The sequence below is a fragment of the Suncus etruscus genome, chromosome 6 (assembly GCF_024139225.1).
Source record: "Suncus etruscus isolate mSunEtr1 chromosome 6, mSunEtr1.pri.cur, whole genome shotgun sequence".
Classification (NCBI taxonomy): domain Eukaryota; kingdom Metazoa; phylum Chordata; class Mammalia; order Eulipotyphla; family Soricidae; genus Suncus; species Suncus etruscus.
In genome coordinates this window covers 27,147,622-27,166,328 of record NC_064853.1, presented here as the reverse complement: position 1 = coordinate 27,166,328, position 18,707 = coordinate 27,147,622, and the positions used below count along the sequence as shown (strand labels likewise).

General features: G+C 39.8%; 1 protein-coding gene across 1 annotated transcript; it reads right to left on the bottom strand.

Moving 5' to 3' along the window:
- Positions 1-15,279: 15,279 nt before the first annotated feature.
- Positions 15,280-16,080, bottom strand: LOC126011665 (40S ribosomal protein S4-like). Its single transcript, XM_049775479.1, has one exon. The coding sequence runs from the start codon at positions 16,078-16,080 to the stop codon at positions 15,280-15,282; it is 801 nt and encodes a 266-aa protein (XP_049631436.1).
- Positions 16,081-18,707: the final 2,627 nt, after the last annotated feature.

The window sequence follows — 18,707 nt, the reverse complement described above, 5'->3', positions numbered from 1 at the left end:
TCTTTTTCTTTCTTTTCTTTTTTTTTTTTTTTTGGTCTTTGGTTTTTGGGTCACACCAGTGGTGCTCAGGGGTGACTCTGGCTCTGTGCTTAGAAATCGCCCTGGCAGGCTTGGGGGAGCATATGGGATGCCGGGAATCGAACCACCATCAGTCCTGGGTCAGCCGTGTGCTCTACCACTGTGCCATCTCTCCAGCTTGGAAATTTCTTTTTTTTTTTTGGGTGGGGCCACACCCGGCTGTGCTCAGGGGTTACTCCTGGCTGTCTGCTCAGAAATAGCTCCTGGCAGGCACAGGGGACCATATGGGACACCGGGATTCGAACCAACCACCTTTGGTTCTGGATCGGCTGCTTGCAAGGCAAACGCTGCTGTGCTATCTCTCCAGGCCCAGCTTGGAAATTTCTTTTCAAAGTAAGAGAATTGGAGCTGGAGCAATAGCACAGTAGGTAGGGCTTCTGTCTTGCATGCAGCCAACCTAAGTTTGAACCCCACCATCTTATATGATCCCCCAAGCCTACAAGTAGTCATATTTCAGCATATGATCTGGAGTAACCCTTGAGCACCTCTAAGTGTGGCCCACAAACAAAAACAAACAAAAATTCCATATGACCTTTGTGGCATCTACTCCCAAAACATAGAAACAGTGATTCAAAAAGATTTATCCACATGTATATTCACTGAAGTTCTTAGTACAATAGCTAGAATATGGAAACAATCCAAATGTTCAAGAAAGATGACTGGACACACACACACTCGCACACACACATTCATACACAATGGAATACTATGCAATTATAAGAAAAAAGAAAATAATACACTTTGCTGCAACTTAAAAGAAACTAGAGGGTAGCAGATATATATGTATGTATGTGTGTGTGTGTATATATATATATATATATATATATATATATATATATATATATATATATATATAATTTTGTTTTGTTTCTGGGCCACAACTGGTGGTGCTCAGGGCTTATTTCTGGCTCTGCACTCAGTAGTTACTCCTGATGGGGCTGGGGCTTGGAATCAATGCATGGAAGGTACACACCTTACCACTGAGCCACATTCCCAGTCTTGAAAGCTATTTCTCTATTTCTATAAAAACAGGAATAAGACAAGGGTATCTACTATGACCACTTTTGCTTAATATAGTAGGTAGGGTTTTTTCCTCCCCTTTTCCTATTGTCACTGTTACTGATGCAATAAAAATTTGGTTGTGGTGTTTGCATACATAGTTGTGGTGCTTGCCAGGTGTCGAACATACTAGAGTGCACGTGTGACCACAGTGCTAGTCAGCAACTGCTTTAATTGTGGTGCTTCATATATGTTTGCCAGCAGTCACACTCTTAAATTGTCATGCTCACATGTATTCTCTGTTATACTTTCTAGGATTTCACACTTTAGTTGTGCTCACACACATGCTTTCTGGAGCTTACACATGTGGGCCTGGTTCATGTTCTTTTTTTTTTTTAAACAATTTTTATTGAGACCAATGTGAATTACAAGTCTTTCAGAGTTGTATTTAAGGTATATATTGACAGTGAATTAGGACCATTTCCACCACCAGTGTTGACCTCCCTTTGCTATAGTTCCTAGCTTGCATCCCATACCTCTACCCTTAGTCCCCTGGACTGCTAGTGTAACATGACCCTACATGCATATTTTAAAATATGCACACTAGGGTTGGAATACTTCAGTTACAAGACACACACACACACACACACACACACATACTTGATGACAGTGCTCCAGGGACTGCACACTGGTCATGGCAGTAGGAAGTCCTAGAATAGGGTAACACACACATACACACACACACATATATAGTATATATATATACCAACATTTATACAAAATATACAGTTCATAGATATATTCTTACACATAGATTTATGTCATTACAATTAACTGAGAGAGGATTTAAACAAACATTTAAAATTAAGATTATGTGATTTACAATACATCGAAACCCTTTAATGAGGGTTTCTCATGTACATAATTTCAGCAATACACCTATCACCATATAGAATAAAAGATTTTTCGAGAAACAATTAAATTTTATTCCTAATTAATGCCATCCATAGAATTTGTTGAGATAAATCTATGAATCTAAAATAATGTCTTTAACAATGAACATACTGAGAAAAATGTAAGAGACTATACTTAGACTTTGTAGTAGGCAAAGATTTAAACAGGATACAAAGGAACAGTGTTGTTAAATAAAATTAAAATAAATTCAAACTTCGGGGCCGGAGAAATAGCATACAGGTAAGGCATTTGCCTTGCATGCAGACGGTCAGTGGTTCAAATTCCGGCATCCCATATGGTCCCCCGAGCCTACTAGGAGTGATTTCTGAACATAGAGCCAGGAGTAACTCCTGAGCGCTGCCGGATGTGACCCAAAAAACAAAACAAGGGCCCGGAAAGATAGCACAGTGGTGTTTGCTTTGCAAGCAGACAATCCAGGACCAAAGGTGGTTGGTTCGAATCCCGGTGTCCCATATGGTCCCCTGTGCCTGCCAGGAGCTATTTCTGAGCAGACAGCCAGGAGTAACCCCTGAGCATCGCCGGTTGTGGCCCAAAAACCAAAAAACAACAACAACAACAACAACAACAAATAAATTCAAACTTCATTAGGAGGAATACTGGTGCTTTGGTGTTGGATATGGTGCAGTAACTTTCTATGTCTAGACACTAATATTAATATTACAACAAATCATAATACTTCAAGAAAAAATACACAGAAAAAAGAGAAATTTTTTAATTAATCAAAATGCCAGCAAGAATGAAAAGAAAAACTAGAGTTTTTCCATAGTAGATCCATCTAATAGAGGACTTGTATCCTGAGTTTACAAAGAATTTCTATAAATATGATAAAAGAAAATATTCAATCAAAATATTTACTAAATATTTGAGCAAGTACTTCTAAAGTATGATATCCAAATGGCTAATAAGGATTAACATTATTATCACTAGAGAAATGTAATTTAAAACTATAATGAAATATTACTTTTGGGGATACTTAGGGCCACAGCCAGCTGTGCTGAGGACTTACTCCTGCCTTTAACTCAGGGGTCATTCCTCAGGAAACCACATGTGCCAAAGACTGAACCTAGGTCACCTTTGTGAAAGGCCTTGCCCACAGTGTTATCTCTCTGGACTTTAAATATTACATTGCTCCATTAAATGACTTTGTAATGGAAAAGGACTACAGATATTAGGAATGAACAAAGTATAGTTCTATTAGAAAGAATTCTTATACAGTGCTATCCAATATGTAAATTGTACAATGTACAATATGTAAATATGTGAAGTGGTACAACCACTTTGTGGAAAATATGCACTATCTATTAACCCTAAATATCTAATTTCACTTCAAAAAAAATCACCCAGAGGCCGGAGCAATAGCACAGCAGTAAGGCGTTTGCCTTGCATGCAAGTCAACACTGGACGAACCCTGGTTTGAATCCCAGCATCCCTGGCAGGAGCACTGAGCCATGAGTAACCTCTGAGTGCTGCCAGATATGACCCAAAATCAAAAAAAAAGAAAAAAGAAAAATCATCTATGGGGCCAGTGAGCTAGTATAGCATGCAAAGTGCTTACCGTGCATACAGCTGACTCAGATTCAATCCCCATCATATCATATTGTCCCACAGGCTTACCATGAGTGATACCCGAGTAGAGAGCCAGGAGTAAGTCCTGAGCACTGCAGAATGTGGCACAAAACAAAATAAATTTTAAAAAAAAGGAAAGAAAAAGGGAAAAGCTCCACTATCGAGAAATGTAAACAACATATTAATTGATGCAAAGAATTTTACGGTATTTGTTATAGCCAAATATTGGAAGCAATGTAAATGTTGGTTAATAGTAGACTGGACAGAGCCAGAGCAATAGCACAGCAATAGGGTGTTTGCCTTGCTCGTGGCTGACCAAGGTTGGACCTGGATTCAATCCCCAGCATCCCATATGGTCCCCAAGCCAGGAGCAATTTCTGAGAGCATAGCCAGGAGTAACCCCTGAATATCACCAGATACGGCCCCCCAAAAAATCAGATTTCGTTGAATATACCTGTCAACCATGATCTTGCCTTTCTCAAAAAGTTCTTTCTCTCAATGAGTTCCTATTTATTGTTATATTTAAATATTTATTTAGTGATTTTTACAATATGCCATGCTTTTTTTTTAATTTTTTTTAGGTTTTGGGCCACACCGGAAGTGCTTAGGGGTTACTCTTGGCTCTGAACTCTGAACTCAGGATCACTTCTGGCAGGTTCGGGGACCAGATGGGATGCCAGGAACAAACCTGGGTCAGCGGCATACAAGAAAAATGCCCTAGTTGCTGTGCTATCACTCCGTCCCTATGCATGCATTCTTGCAACTATTTTCAAAAGGGCCATTCTCTCTCTCTAGAATATCCTTTTTCATCCTCATCCCACCCTCATTTTCTTGAATAATACAAAACTTGATAAATTAATTACATTAGTCCTTCATCTATAACACTTTCCCAAGCTTTCTCAGGCAGTGAGGAACCTCTTTTCCTTGTTTTTACTATTTGCTTATTAGGGCTACACCTGGCCCCAGCAAGATGGTCAGGGGGACCTAAGTATTAAAACCAGTGCTTTTAAATGCAAAACATACATGTTCAACCTTTTGAGTCATCTATCTGACCACTCTGTTTAATTTTGCTTTTGGTATCCTTCCTAGCAATTTCAACTATTATTTTGTTACTTATGAGACTCACTAAATTATAACTTCCCTGAGGATCATCAGTTTTGTTTGTTTTCTAAAAAAATATTATGGCTCCATCATGTGGGACAAATCACAGGCAGCACGTGACCAAGCAAAAAAGACAAGATCAGGGAGATAGAGAGAACTGTGAATATAGCCTTCTTGCATTTGTCCAGGCACACCTCCCAGACCACCCTCAGCTAAAATACTTTTCTCTATTTTTAAGGGGGGCACACCCAGTGACATTCAGGGGTTAACCCTGACTATGCACTCAGAAATCGCTCCTGACTTGGGGAACCATATGCGATGTTGAGGGATCGAACCACAGTCTGTCCCTAGGCTAGCGCTGGCAAGGCAGATGCCTTACTGCTTGCACCACCCCTCAGCCCCAAAATACTTTTCTCCTTTGTGTTCAAGATCATGGAGTATATTTGGATCCTTCAGGCCTGTAAGAGAACTTTAATATGTACACTTTCACTGAGTTAATGAAGGCCAATATTTTTGGGCTTAGCACATAGCCCGAAGGGTTCAATAGGAGACATGATGCAAATGCTAAGGGGAAGCTAAGTGGTGCCAGGAACTCTGCAACTGCAAAGCTCTAATGTCAGGTAATCTAGCTCCCTCAAACCCTTGAAAAGGACTAAAATCTCAAGAAGAAAGTAAATAGGGCTTTTCTTGTTGCTGTGGAGGGCATTCTCCATGAGACAATTGGGATGAGCTGCTAGAGTGAATATTTTCCTATTCTCCTGTAGATCTTCCCAGTCTTGTTCAGTGGGGCAGCCCAGTGCGTACTTCTCAAAGTTCAAGAGAACATGGACAATGCTTTGAGGATACTATGAAAATATCCATCCTGGGATAACCCCAACCAGTACCTTTTCAAGTGCCTCCTAGAAAGGCACTTGAAGAAAGGCTCCTAGAAAAATAAATTGCAGTCTTTCATTCCACGGAAGAATGACGGATAATAAAGAGAATCATTAGGTTGACAAGCTCATGGTGCCCAAGAAGCTTATATGACACAATAACAATAAGGTTCAAAGATGTATGGAGCCAAGAGTGAAGGCTTCGTATATAAACCTGAAGCCAGCCAGAATGTACCACTTCCACTGAGGGTTTTGTTTAACTCTGAACCAGCCTTTCTAGGCTTAGACCCTAGAGCAGGAGTTCCCAAACAATGGCCTGCAGGCCACATGCAGCCCACTAAGGACATTTATCTGGCCTACCTTTGCTGCCTGTCCTGCATAGCAGCCAACTCATCCCTGTCAGTGCACCTGTGTGGAATGTACTCTCCTCCTCTCTATCCAAAAGCAGGCCCATAGTTCCCTCTGAAATACTTTACTTGTTCTTCATTTTAAATATTGTACTTTGGGGCTGGGCGGTGGCGCTGGAGGTAAGGTGCCTGCCTTGCCTGCGCTAGCCTAGGACGGACCGCGGTTCGATCCCCCGGCGTCCCATATGGTCCCCCAAGAAGCCAGGAGCAACTTCTGAGCGCATAGCCAGGAGTAACCCCTGAGCGTCACAGGGTGTGGCCCAAAAACCAAAAAAAAAAAAAAAAAAATTGTACTTTAGGGACTGGGCAGTGGCGCTAGAGGTAAGGTGCCTGCCTTGCTTGCGCTAGCCTTGGATGGACAGCGGTTTGATCCCCCGGTGTCCCATATGGTCCCCCAAGCCAGGAGCGACTTCTGAGCGTATAGCCAGGAGTAACCCCTGAGCATCACCGGGTGTGACCCAAAAAAACAAAAAACAAAAAAAATTGTACTTTATTTTTTTACTGCAACATATGTACAGTGTGCATAGGAATTTGTTCATTGTGTGTGTGTGTGTGTGTGTGTGTGTGTGTGTGTATGAGTGTGAGTGTTTATTTTGGGCCACACCTGGCAGTGCTCAGGGGTTACATCTGGTTCTGCGCTCAAGGGACCATATGGGATGCTGAGGATATGCTGAGCGCCCTACCCATTCTGGCCTCATGTTCTTTTTTTTTTTTTTAAAACTAAAGTCTGACCCTCCAGGGTCTGAGGAACAGTTAAAAAAGTTTGAGGACCTCTGCAGAATCCAGAAGCCCAATACTCTCCATGGGTCTCATACAAACGTGTTCTCCTTCTCTACTTTTTTTTCTACAAGGTTACTCTCCCCTCGGAGCTGCCCAAATACAAAGTTAAAAGTAGTCTCAGAGGGAAAAAATGCTATTAATATGTAGTACAGTTTGACATAAATTGGGTACAATAAAAGTTACTGTGAAAAATAATATAACAATTTTAGAAAACTGATAGGTTTCTGTATTCAGTTTCTACATGTTTATTAAGAGTCAGGGATTCCTTTATGGTTTACACACTCCTGCTTTGAATACTATGAGAATGGAATTTATTTTAAATCTTTCAGTTAAGATACAGAAAGTTGGGGCCGGTGAGGTGGCACTATAGGTAAGGTGTCTGCCTTGCAAACACTAGCCAAGGAAGGACCACGGTTCGATCCCCCGGTGTCCCATTGGTCCCCCTAAGCCAGGGGCAATTTCTGAACGCTTAGCCGGGAGTAACCCCTGAGCGTCAAATGGGTGTGGCCCCCCAAAAACAAAACAAAACAAAAAGATACAGAAAGTTGTTGACATTTCCCAAAAAAAACTTTTTTTCAGATAAACAATTTAAATAGAGAATCAATGATTTTTCTCAAAGCAGGTCCAATAATCACTGGATCTATCATCTTTCTTTAAGAGTGACCATAATGAGGGCTGGAGAGATAGCATGAAGGTAAAGCATTTGCCTTACATGCAGAAGGACTGTGGTTCAAATCCTGGCATCCCATATAGTCCTCCAAGCCTGCCAGGAGCGATTTCTGAGCATAGAGCAAGGAGGAACCCTGAGTACTGCCAGGTGTGGCCCAAAAGCCTAAATAAATAAATGTTTTAAAACAAAAGAAAACATAGAAAAAGTCAATTTTACTGTATTTTCATCACTTTAAAGTTTATCATATTAAAACTTTATATAAAACATCTCCATCTTCATTTAATCATTAAAATAAAGGGAATTTTCTTAACATATACACATTATAAAGAAATGTATTTGATTAACAATCTGTGAAAAATTTATTTTTAAATAACAAATCTTCATCATAACATCAGACCTTATTGAAAAACATGTTTAGTTACTATATTCATTTGAAGGTAATTTTACAAGTATAAAATATTTAGGGGAATGATAGTAAAAATCTGTTTTCTCAGGACAGATCACATTTATAACTTTTTAAAGTCAAAAATTGAAGCTAAATTGGCTGCTATTCAAGTTCTCAAAAGTTAATTAGCAGATCACATACCAAAACCTATAGAATTTGCGTAGTTTGGTATATTTTATAACTGAGATTGTCTCATCCATTATATACTCCTGTTTGTTTTGATAGTAATCTCATGAAAAATTTTAATTGGAGCATGCTATAAAATCGAGTACACTTTAGTCTAAATAATTTATGACATTTTAATAAGAGGAAATCCTGTTGTTGAATTTGTTAATATTCATCTACTTTTGCTCGGATTTTAGTGGTAATTTTGCTCTGGTAAACATAGTCAAAAGTATTCCTAGAGAATGTGTATGAAAAACCAAATAGGGAGAAAATGAACTACAGTAAACTTTTAGCAGAAATGCAACTTGAGGATTTAGAAATTTATCATCCTAATGACACAAGAAATAAGCATTTCTCCTAAAAAGCCACCTGTAACACATTAAGTATAAATCATAGTTTCTCAAGTGTTGTTTTGGGACCTTTATGTTGCAATTCCAGATGCATAATTTGATTAAGCAAGGGTATTGTTGCATTTGGGGTAAGCAAAGAGAAAGTGATGAAAGACAGGCCTTAAAATAAGTTGAGTAGAAATGTTTTGGAATTTAAACTTGATGTAAGAGAAACAGTGGAAAATAAGTGAACATAAAATCATTACGATTCCATGTGTAAATACCTACATAATAGAAGATCATTTGCTGATCTTTCTTTTTTTTAATTATGGCATGAAAGAGATACCTCTTCTTAAAAACCAAATATAAATTTTAAACAGTATCAAAAAGTTTAAATGTGAAGACAAATTACATTTTTTAACACACCATGTAATAGTTGTCTCCACTGTTGGGCTTCTAAACATTTTTGCTAAAATCAGTTATTTTTTAGGAGCCAGAGCAAAAGTACAAAAAGTAGGGCAACTACTTTCATGCAACTAGCCCGGGTTCATTTCCTGGCATCCCATATGGTCCCCTGAGCACCACTAGGAATAATCCCTGGGTGCAGAGCCATGAGTAATCTCTGAGCATTGCCCCCTCCAAAATTTTTTCTTATTATTTTTGACAGTGATGCTCACAAAGCACCAGTTACTATTTTAAGTTGTTTACAAATTTGAATAATTAAATGCTAATAATAGTTTAGTGTAGGTTTAATTTTCCATTTTTTCATTTTAAAAGTAAGGAAACTTTTTTTTTTTTTGTTTTGGGCCACACCCGGCAGCGCTCAGGGATTACTCCTGCCTCTATGCTCAGAATTCGCTCCTGGCAGCTTTGGGGAACCTTATGGGATGCTGGGATTCTAACCACCGACCTTTTGCATGCAAGGCAAACGCCTTACCTCCATGCTATCTCTCCGGCCCTAGGAAACTTTTTTTAAAAAAATATCTGGCAATGTTCTGGGATTACTCCTGGTTCTGTGTTCAGGAATTACTCCTGGCAGTGCTCCAAGGACCATATGGGAAGCCAGGGATCAAACCCATGTCAACTGTGTGCAATGCAAGCATCCTCCCTGCTGTACCATTGCTCCATGCCCCCAAGGAAACACATGCTTTTGACTGGGTAAATAAACTAAGGTTAAGCAACTTGTCAAATGTTTAGTAATTGAAGGCAGTAATTGGCACTCTAGTACATCTATAGAGGATCCCTCAAAAGCATACTTGTTCCCTGGAATGAATCTGTTTAAAGCTAAACTAAAACATATAATGCTACAAATCAATGTTAGAATTATTAGTCTTCTGTTCCTAATCAAAATACATATTCCAGGTGTATTTACTCCTGGCTCTGTGTTAACAGATAACTCCTGGTGGGACCGGAGAGATAGCACAGCTGTATGGCGTTTGCCTTGCAAGCAGCTGACCCAGGACCAACAGTGGTTCAAATACTGCATTCCATATGGTCCCCTGTGCCTGCCAGGAGCAATTTCTGAGCAGAGCCAGAAGTAATCCCTGAGGCTGCCAGGTGTGACCCAAAAACAAAAATAAAAACAAAAAAAGAAAAAGAAAAAAAGAAAAGAATTACTGGCAAACTTGGGGGAACTTATTGGTTGCCAAGGATCTAACCCAGGTTAGCCCTGTGCAAGGTAAATGCCCTACCTGCTGTGCTGTCACTCCAGCACCTCAATGTATATTTTTACCAGGATTTAATAATGCTGTCTTTCATTCAAATATTGCTAATGTAGATCAAACTAAGGTGCTTTTTGGGGGGACCACACCTGGTGATGCTCAGGTGTTACTCCTGGCTCTGTACTCAGAAATCACTCCTGAAAGGCTGAGGAGACCATATGGAATGTTGGGGATCAAACCTGGGTCAGCGGCATGCAAGGCAAATGCTCTACATGTTGTGCTTATTGCTCTGGCCTCCCAAACTGAGTTTTTTGTTTGTTTTTGGGTCACACCCTACAGCGCTCAGAGGTTACTCCTGGCTCCACGCTCAGAAATTGCTCCTTGCAGGTTCGGGGGACCGACCATATGGGATGCCACGATTCGAACCACCTTCCTTCTGCCTGCAAGGCAAATGCCCTACCTCCATGCTATCTCTCCGACCCCCCCAAACTGAGCTTTTGATAGATAAGCTTACATATTCATATACATCTTAGTACAGAATAAAGCTTTTAGTACTTTATACGATATAGTTAAAATATATTCACATATTTTAAATATTCAAAATAATTAAATTTATGAAATCAAATCTTATTGAAGATTAGTCTCATATTTCTTAAGAACACAATTGTGATTATTATTTTGGTTTCAGGGTCACACCATCAGCACTCTGAACTTATTCCTGGCTCTGCACTAATGGATCATTCCTGATACAGCTCTGGGGAACTATTTGTTGTCCATGAATTGAACCCAGATTGACTCATGTGTAAGGCAAGCACTCTACCTGCTATACTAATACTTACGTCCCATCTGATTTTTCTTAAAATTTAGCATTAGCTATTTACTGAGGAATACTGGATTATAATCTGTGTTTTAGGGCCATATATTTATATAGTATAGGGATTAAGCTGTGTGCCTTCCACCCAGTTTGTTTCTTGGTACTACATATGGTTCTTTCTTTTCTTTTCTTTTTTTTAATTTTTTTTATTTTTTTGGTTTTGGGGCCACACCTGGCGGTGCTCAGTGGTTACTCCTGGCTATCTGCTCAAAAATAGCTCCTAGCAGGCACGGGGGACCACATGGAACGCTGGGATTCGAACCAACCACCCTAGGTCCTGGCCCTGAATCGGCTACTTGCAAGGCAAACACCGCTGTGCTCTCTCTGGCCCCTCTTTTTTTTTTTTTTTTTTTTGGTGTTTGGGTCACACGTGGTAGCACTCAGGAGTTATTCCTGTTCTGCTCAGTAAACTTCTGGTGGGCTTGAGGGACCATATGGAATGTCAGGGTTTGAACCTGGGTGGGTATGCCTTACCTGCTGTGCTAATGATCTGGCTGCTACCATGTTATGAGTACCCCTAGTACTTGTGAACAGTCAGAAGTACTGAACACTGCTAGGTGTGGGCCCCAAACTCAAAACTAATTTAGAAAGCGAGTTTTAGAGATACAATTTCATGCCTCTTCAGAATGTTGCGTACACTACATTGAGTACTAATATCTCTACATCACTATCAACTAGACTTCCACCTCCAAGAGTCTTTCAGAACTCCTTTGCTCTAATTTAGTAGCATCCGCTCTGTAGTCAGAGTACAAGGATTTGCTATCGTTTTTTGACTTTGTTCCTTTGCTTTGCTTACTAGCCCACATCTGATTAAAATCAATGAATTACTTCACTTAGCATCACTTCCAATCTTAGCCAGGTCACAAAAAGCAATTTCATTTCTTCTATAGATTTTTTTTAGGCCACACATGGTGGTACTATGCTTACTCCTGGCTCTGTTCTTAGGGAACCACATAGGGTGCTAGGAACTAAACCAGGTCAGCCATATACAAAGCCAAAGCCCCATCTACTATACTATCAGTCCGGCCCCCTATTTTTAATATTCTGAAATCTCTTCATCATTTCCTATATAGAAAAGAACACTTTATACTGCCACTAACAGTTTGAGTCCTTTTTCTTCATATCCCTTCAAGTACTTGTTTTTGAACACATTTGGGGTGGGGGGAATCGCATACTTGACTCTACTCAGAGCTTATTCCTAGGTCTGAGCTCAGAGATCACTACTAGTGAGGTTCAGGTTAGGAGAGCATATAGTATGTCAGGGATTAAACCCAGGCTGGTTGAAGCAAGCACACCTTACCCAGTGTACCATCACTTTGGCCTGTTTTTTAATTTTTGGGGGTCTAAGTTAATCTTACAGATGTAATGCCACTTTGATGAGTTTTTTTTTTTTTCACATGCAATGTCTTCTTTGGTATAGTCTTCTGAAATCCAGAACCTTATAAAGAAAGACAGTGCTCTACCATGAGCTACACCCTGGCCATTCTCAATTTGTCATGAGATAGTTTGTTTTCTTGCTGAGTATTTTTTTTGTGTGTGTTGTTTTGTTTTGTTTGGGTCACATCCAGCAGCACTCAGGGGTTATTCCTGCCTGTGTGCTCAGAAATCCCTCCTGGCAGAAACGGGACAATATGAAATGCTGGGATTCAGACTACTGTCCATCTGGATCGGCTGTGTGCAAGGCAAATGCCCTACCGCTGTGTTATCTCTCTGGCCCTCGCTGAGTTTGAGTTCCACATAATCTTAAGCGTTAGATCTTATCAGATGTATGGTCACTGGAATATGAAAAGATGTTTTATCACTAATTATCAGGGAATGAAAGTCTCATAAATTAAAAAGGACCAACATGATTAAAAGTATATTTAGCTGGGGCTGGAGAGATAGCATGGAGGTAAGGCGTTTGCCTTCCATGCAGGACAGTGGTTCGAATCTTGGCATCCCATATGGTCCCCCAAGCCTGCCAGGAGCGATTTCTGAGCAGGGAGCCAGGAGTAACCTCTGAGAGCTGCCGGGTATGACCCAAAAACCAAAAAAAAAAAAAAAAAAAAAAAGTATATTTAGCCAATGTATGTATTTAGATTGTAAATTGGAAGTCTCCCTAAATATTTGCAAACTAAACTACATAATTTTCAATATCATGAGCTATTAAATTAATGAATTGTTTTTAGAGAACAATTATTTTTTGTTTTTGTGTTCTTCCTCTGGGCCACATCCCCAGGTCCTTATAAGTTACTTTATTAACAATAACCAAATAGAGAAATTTAAAGGACTTAAAATAAAAAAATAACAAAAAAATCGAAACAAAATGAGTCAAAATAATAATTTGAGGGTTGGAGAAATAGCACAGCAGTAGGGCATTTGCCTTGCACATAACTGACCAGGACAGGCCTGGGTTCAATCCCCAAAGTCCCATATTGTCCCCCTCGCCAAGAGCAATTTCTGAGTGAACAGCATAAGGAGTAACCCCTGGGTGTCACCAGGTGTAGCCCAAAATCCAAAAAAAAAAAAAAAAAAAAAAGGAAAAGAAAAAGAAAAAATATATATGTAATTTAAAAAATATATAGTACACCCAGAGATGCTCAGGGGTTACTCTTGGCTCTGCACTCGCAAATCACTCACGGTAGGCTTGTGGACCATACAGAATGCCAGGGATCAAACCCAGGTCGGCTGCATGCAAGGCAAATACCCTATCCTCTGTACTATCATTCCAGCTCCCTATAGTAAAAGTTTTAAAAGCAAAGATCAATGGTTTCTATCTCATATCTGAATCATAATCTTGACAATTAAATTAAAAAAGCAAATGAAGCCAAAAACAAAAAAGTGTATTAGAGAAACTCAAGAAAATCAGTGAAATAAAAGAAATTTAAAGATTTAATAAAACAATTCAAAAGTTGAATTTTTTTTAGGGAGTGTTTTCTGAGCCATACAGGTGGTGCTTAGAGGCTACTCTTATATTAGTGCTCAACTAAATAGCGTTGGGAATAAAACTCCCAGCTTCGCATCTACTCCGCCTGATGAGCAATCTCTGCCCCCAAAAGCTGATTCTTTCATATATAAAATTGATAAACCATGGCAGATTAACAAAGAAAAAATGATCAAAATTAGGAGCATGGAACAAATACGATTACTAAGACTAATATGACAGAAAAAGCAAGAGAACAGAATTTTAAGATACAAATAAAAATGAGTGAATATAACAAGAAAATAACTTTTATTAGTAATTAAAATATCACTTACACATGTATAGTCACATTTAGGTAGCTTAGCAGATATCAAATATGTAAAAAAAACCTCTTTATGAACAATTTCAGGAAATAGAGGAACATTTTCCACTAAACTTACAAAGCCATATACTGACTGATACCAAAGACAGAGAAATATAAGAAAAAAATAAATCTATGGACAATGTCCCTCATAAACACAGTATAATATCTTTAAGATTTAGCAATTTAAACATAAAGTTTATTCACCAAAACAAAGTGTTATTTATCACTGGATTGAGTTTAATATCTGAAAACTTGTTAAGATAAAGTAAATATTAGGCTATTAAGGATAAGAACAGAATTTCAGCTGATAAAGGGCACAAAAAGAAAATTCCTCAAACTGAAAAGGAACAGCAAAATCTTACAATAAAAATAAAAAATAGGGCCCGAAGAGATAGCACAGCAGTGTTTGCCTTGCAAGCAGCCGATCCAGGACCAAAGGTGGTTAGTTCAAATCCCAGTGCCATATGGTCCCCCGTGCCTGCCAGGAGCTATTTCTTTTTTTTTTTTTTTTTTTTTTTTTGGTTTTGGGGTCACACCCTGTGATGCTCAGGGGTTACTCCTGGCTATGCGCTCAGAAGTTGCTCCTGGCTTCTTGGGGGACCATATGGGATGCCGGGGGATCGAACCACGGTCCATCCTAGGCTAGCGCAGGCAAGGCAGGCACCTTACCTCCAGCGCCACCGCCTGGTCCTGCCAGGAGCTATTTCTGAGCAGACAGCCAGGAGTAACCCCTGAGCAATAAATAAAATAAAATAATAAAAAATAAAAAATAGGGGCCGGAGAGATGGCATGGAGGTAAGGTGTTTGCCTTTCATGCAAAAGGTCATCGGTTCGAATCCCGGCATCCCATATGGTCCCCCGTGCCTGCCAGGAGCAATTTCTGAGCATGGAGCCAGGAGTAACCCCTGAGCACTGCCGGGTGTGACCAAAAAAAAAAAAAAATTCCAATATATTATAATGGTGCTAGGTCAAATACTTCAATATTAGGCTCAAGATAAGGAAGTCATCTATCATTATTATTCAACATCAACAAAAATCTAACCAGTATAACATAGCAAAGAAAAAAAGTATACATTTTATTTCCTTTATACTTAAAGCATTTCACCACTGCTCTGTTTGGCAGCTAATCTTTTGTCCCTTTCTTCAGCAATAGTGAGGCGTATACCTTTACCATGGGGAAGAGAAATCCATGGCTTATTACCCTTGCCAATAACAAAAATGTTAGAGAGGCGGGTGGCAAAGCTGTTGCCACTGGCATCTTTCACATGCACCACATCAAAAGAACCAGGGTGTCTCTCTCTGTTGGTGATTACACCAATTCTTCCCAGATTTGCACCTCCAGTTACCATGCACAGGTTACCAGTGTCAAACTTGATGAAATCAGTTATCTTGCCACTCTCCAAATCAATCTGAATGGTGTCATTCACTTTGATGAAAGGATCAGGATAGCGAATGGTGCGAGCATCATGAGTCACCAAATGAGGGATTCCTTTGGTACTAACAAAGACCTTCCTCACTTTGCATAACTTGTACTTGGCTTCCACAGATGGAATACGATGAACAGCAAAGCGTCCCTTGGTGTCATAAATCAGACGGAAATTCTCTCCAGTCTTATCTATACTGATGACATCCATAAACCCGGTAGGGTAGGTTACATCAGTGCGGACCTTGCCATCAATCTTAACGTACCTCTGCATGCAGATCTTCTTCACTTCATCTCCTGTTAGAGCATATTTAAGTCTGTTTCTTAAGAAAATGATGAGTGGAAGACACTCTCTCAGTTTATGGGGACCAGTGGATGGACGAGGAGCAAACACACCAGTCAATTTGTCCAGCATCCAATGCTTTGGAGCTGCTACACGTTTCAGATGCTTCTTGGGACCACGGGCCATGGTTATACTAGATATAAAAAGAGCAAAACTATTTAATTTTTATAAGTAATACATTTTTATTGTATCTTTTCAAAAGTATTATGCTACAGATAGTAAATTTACAAAGAAAAAGAACTTTCATTATAGTTTGGCTCTACAAAGATTACTAACCTTTATCCCTACTTAAATATAGATTCTGGAACCACCTCTACAAATTCTAAAGTTTCTGTTCAGAAGAAGGTCATTTCTATAAATAAAAACTTGTTGATTAGCTAGACATTACTTATTAAATATATTAGTAAATCTAGAAGAAGAAAGCTTAAAAGGGGAATGCCCAATCCAAGAATATTAAGGAGAAACACAATTAAAAAAATAACAACAGTCATTAAGAAATATCCAAGGCTTTAAAGGTGGCAGTCATGATAACTGTTTGTTTAAATCATAGTTCAAAACTATATAAACAAAACAGATTGAACAAAAATTGTAACTAAAAGAATGAAAATATTCTAAGAAGTTTAGCAGTCTCTTCTGTCTAGAGAATCTTAACCAATTAACCATTACATTTAGACCTGGAACCACAAAGAATGAAAAAGTGTTCTGCAGTAAAGTATGTCTTACATGTAGGAAACCATGACTGTAGATCTAATCCCTGACTCCATTAAAAAAATCCATATTCTGCATCTGTGGTTTCATTTAGGATAGTAAACTAGCAGTAGTTGTGGGGTATTTCAGTTACACTTAGGTTGTTATTTTCCATGAGTGCTAAGCTAACCCTTCTACCCTAGTTTTTATGCAACTCTTCTTTTTTTGTTTTGTTTTGTTTGCTTTGTTTTTGGGCCATACCCCATGGCGCTCAAGAGTTGCTCCTGGCTCTGTACTCAGAAATTACTCCTGGCAGAGGAATAGACATAGAATAATTTCACTCATTTGTGGGACATAAGAAAAATAAAAGACAGTATGATAATAGAGATGAGGGCCAGGAGGACCAGTCCATGGTAGGAAGCTTGCCACAAAGAGCAGTGAGTGCAGTTAGAGTAGGGAAGGGTCCACTAAGACAATGAGAGTTGGAACTAATCATCTGGAAAAAAAACTGGGTGCTGAAAGGGGATAAAGTGACATGCATGGTACCTCTTTATTAACAGTAGTACAAACCAAAGGAAAAACAAAGAGTGTGAGAGAAAGAGTGAAAGAAAACACAAGTGAGCTAAAGAGAGGAGAGAGAGAGAAGAGAGAGAAGGAAAGTGGGAGGGAGGGGAGAAAGAGAAGCAAAATGCCTGCCTCAGAGACAGGCAGGAGGGAAACTGAGGACATTGGTGGCAGGAAAAGTGCACTGGTGAAGGGTGGTATACATTTTATGAAACTCATTCATGAACAATTTTGTAATCACTGTGACCATTTAATAACCATTTGTAAACAAAGTAATAATTCAATAAAAATGTGAAGATGGATATTAACAGATTTAAATTTTTTCTTTTTGAGGAGACTGGACCACACCCAGTGGAGCTCAGGGGTTACTCCTGGCTCTGCACTCAGAAATCACTCCTGGTAGGCTTGGGGACCATATGGGATGCCTGGGATCAAACCAAAGTCAGTTGGGGTTGGCAGCGTGTAAGGCAAACGCCCTACTGCTGTGCTATCACTCCAGCCCAGATTTAAGTTATTATTATTTTTTATTATTATTATTATTATTATTTGGTTTGTCATACCCAGCAGTGCTCAGGGGTTACTCCTGGCTCTATGCTCAGTAATCACCCCTGGCAGGCATGGGGGACCATATGGGATGCCAGGATTTGAAATACCATCCTTCTGCATGGAAGGCAGACGCCTTACCTCCATGCTATCTCTCCGGTCCTAAATTCTTTCTTTCTTTTTTTTTTTTTTTTGGTTTTTGGGCCACAACCGGCAGTGCTCAGGGGTTACTCCTGGCTATCTGCTCAGAAATAGCTCCTGGCAGGCACGGGGGACCATATGGGACACTGGGATTCGAACCAACCACCTTTGGTCCTGGATCGGCTGCTTGCAAGGCAAACACCGCTGTGCTATTTCTCCGGGCCCCCCAAATTATTTCTTAAAGTAAATAAATGGTCATTACTTCACATCAGTCATATCATATCATCAAAAAAAATCTGCGTCTCTTAATGAGTTTCATACATCCTGTTCTTTGAGACATAAAAAAAAAATAATAAACTTAAGGGGCTAGAGAGGTAGCGCTAGAGGTAAGGCGTCTGCCTTGCAAGTGCTAGCCTAGGACGGACCATGGTTCAATCCCCAGCATCCCAATACAGTCCCCCCAAGCCAGGGGGAGATTTCTGAGCGCATAGCCAGGAGTAACCCCTGAGCATCAAATGGGTGTGGTCAAAAAATAATTAATTAAAAGAAAAAAGAAAGGAAAGAAAAGGAAGGAAAGAAGGAAGGAAGGAAGGAAGGAAGGAAGGAAGGAAGGAAGGAAGGAAGGAAGGAAGGAAGGAAGGAGGGGGGAGGGAGGGAGGGAGGGGGAGGGAGGGAAGGAAGGAAGGAAGGGAAGGAAAGGAAGGAAGGAAGGAAGGAAGGGAGGGAGGGAGGGAGGGAGGGAGGGAGGGGGGAGGGAAGGAGGGAAGGAGGGAAGGAGGGAGAGAGGAAGGGAGGGAGGGAAGGAGGGAGAGAGGAAG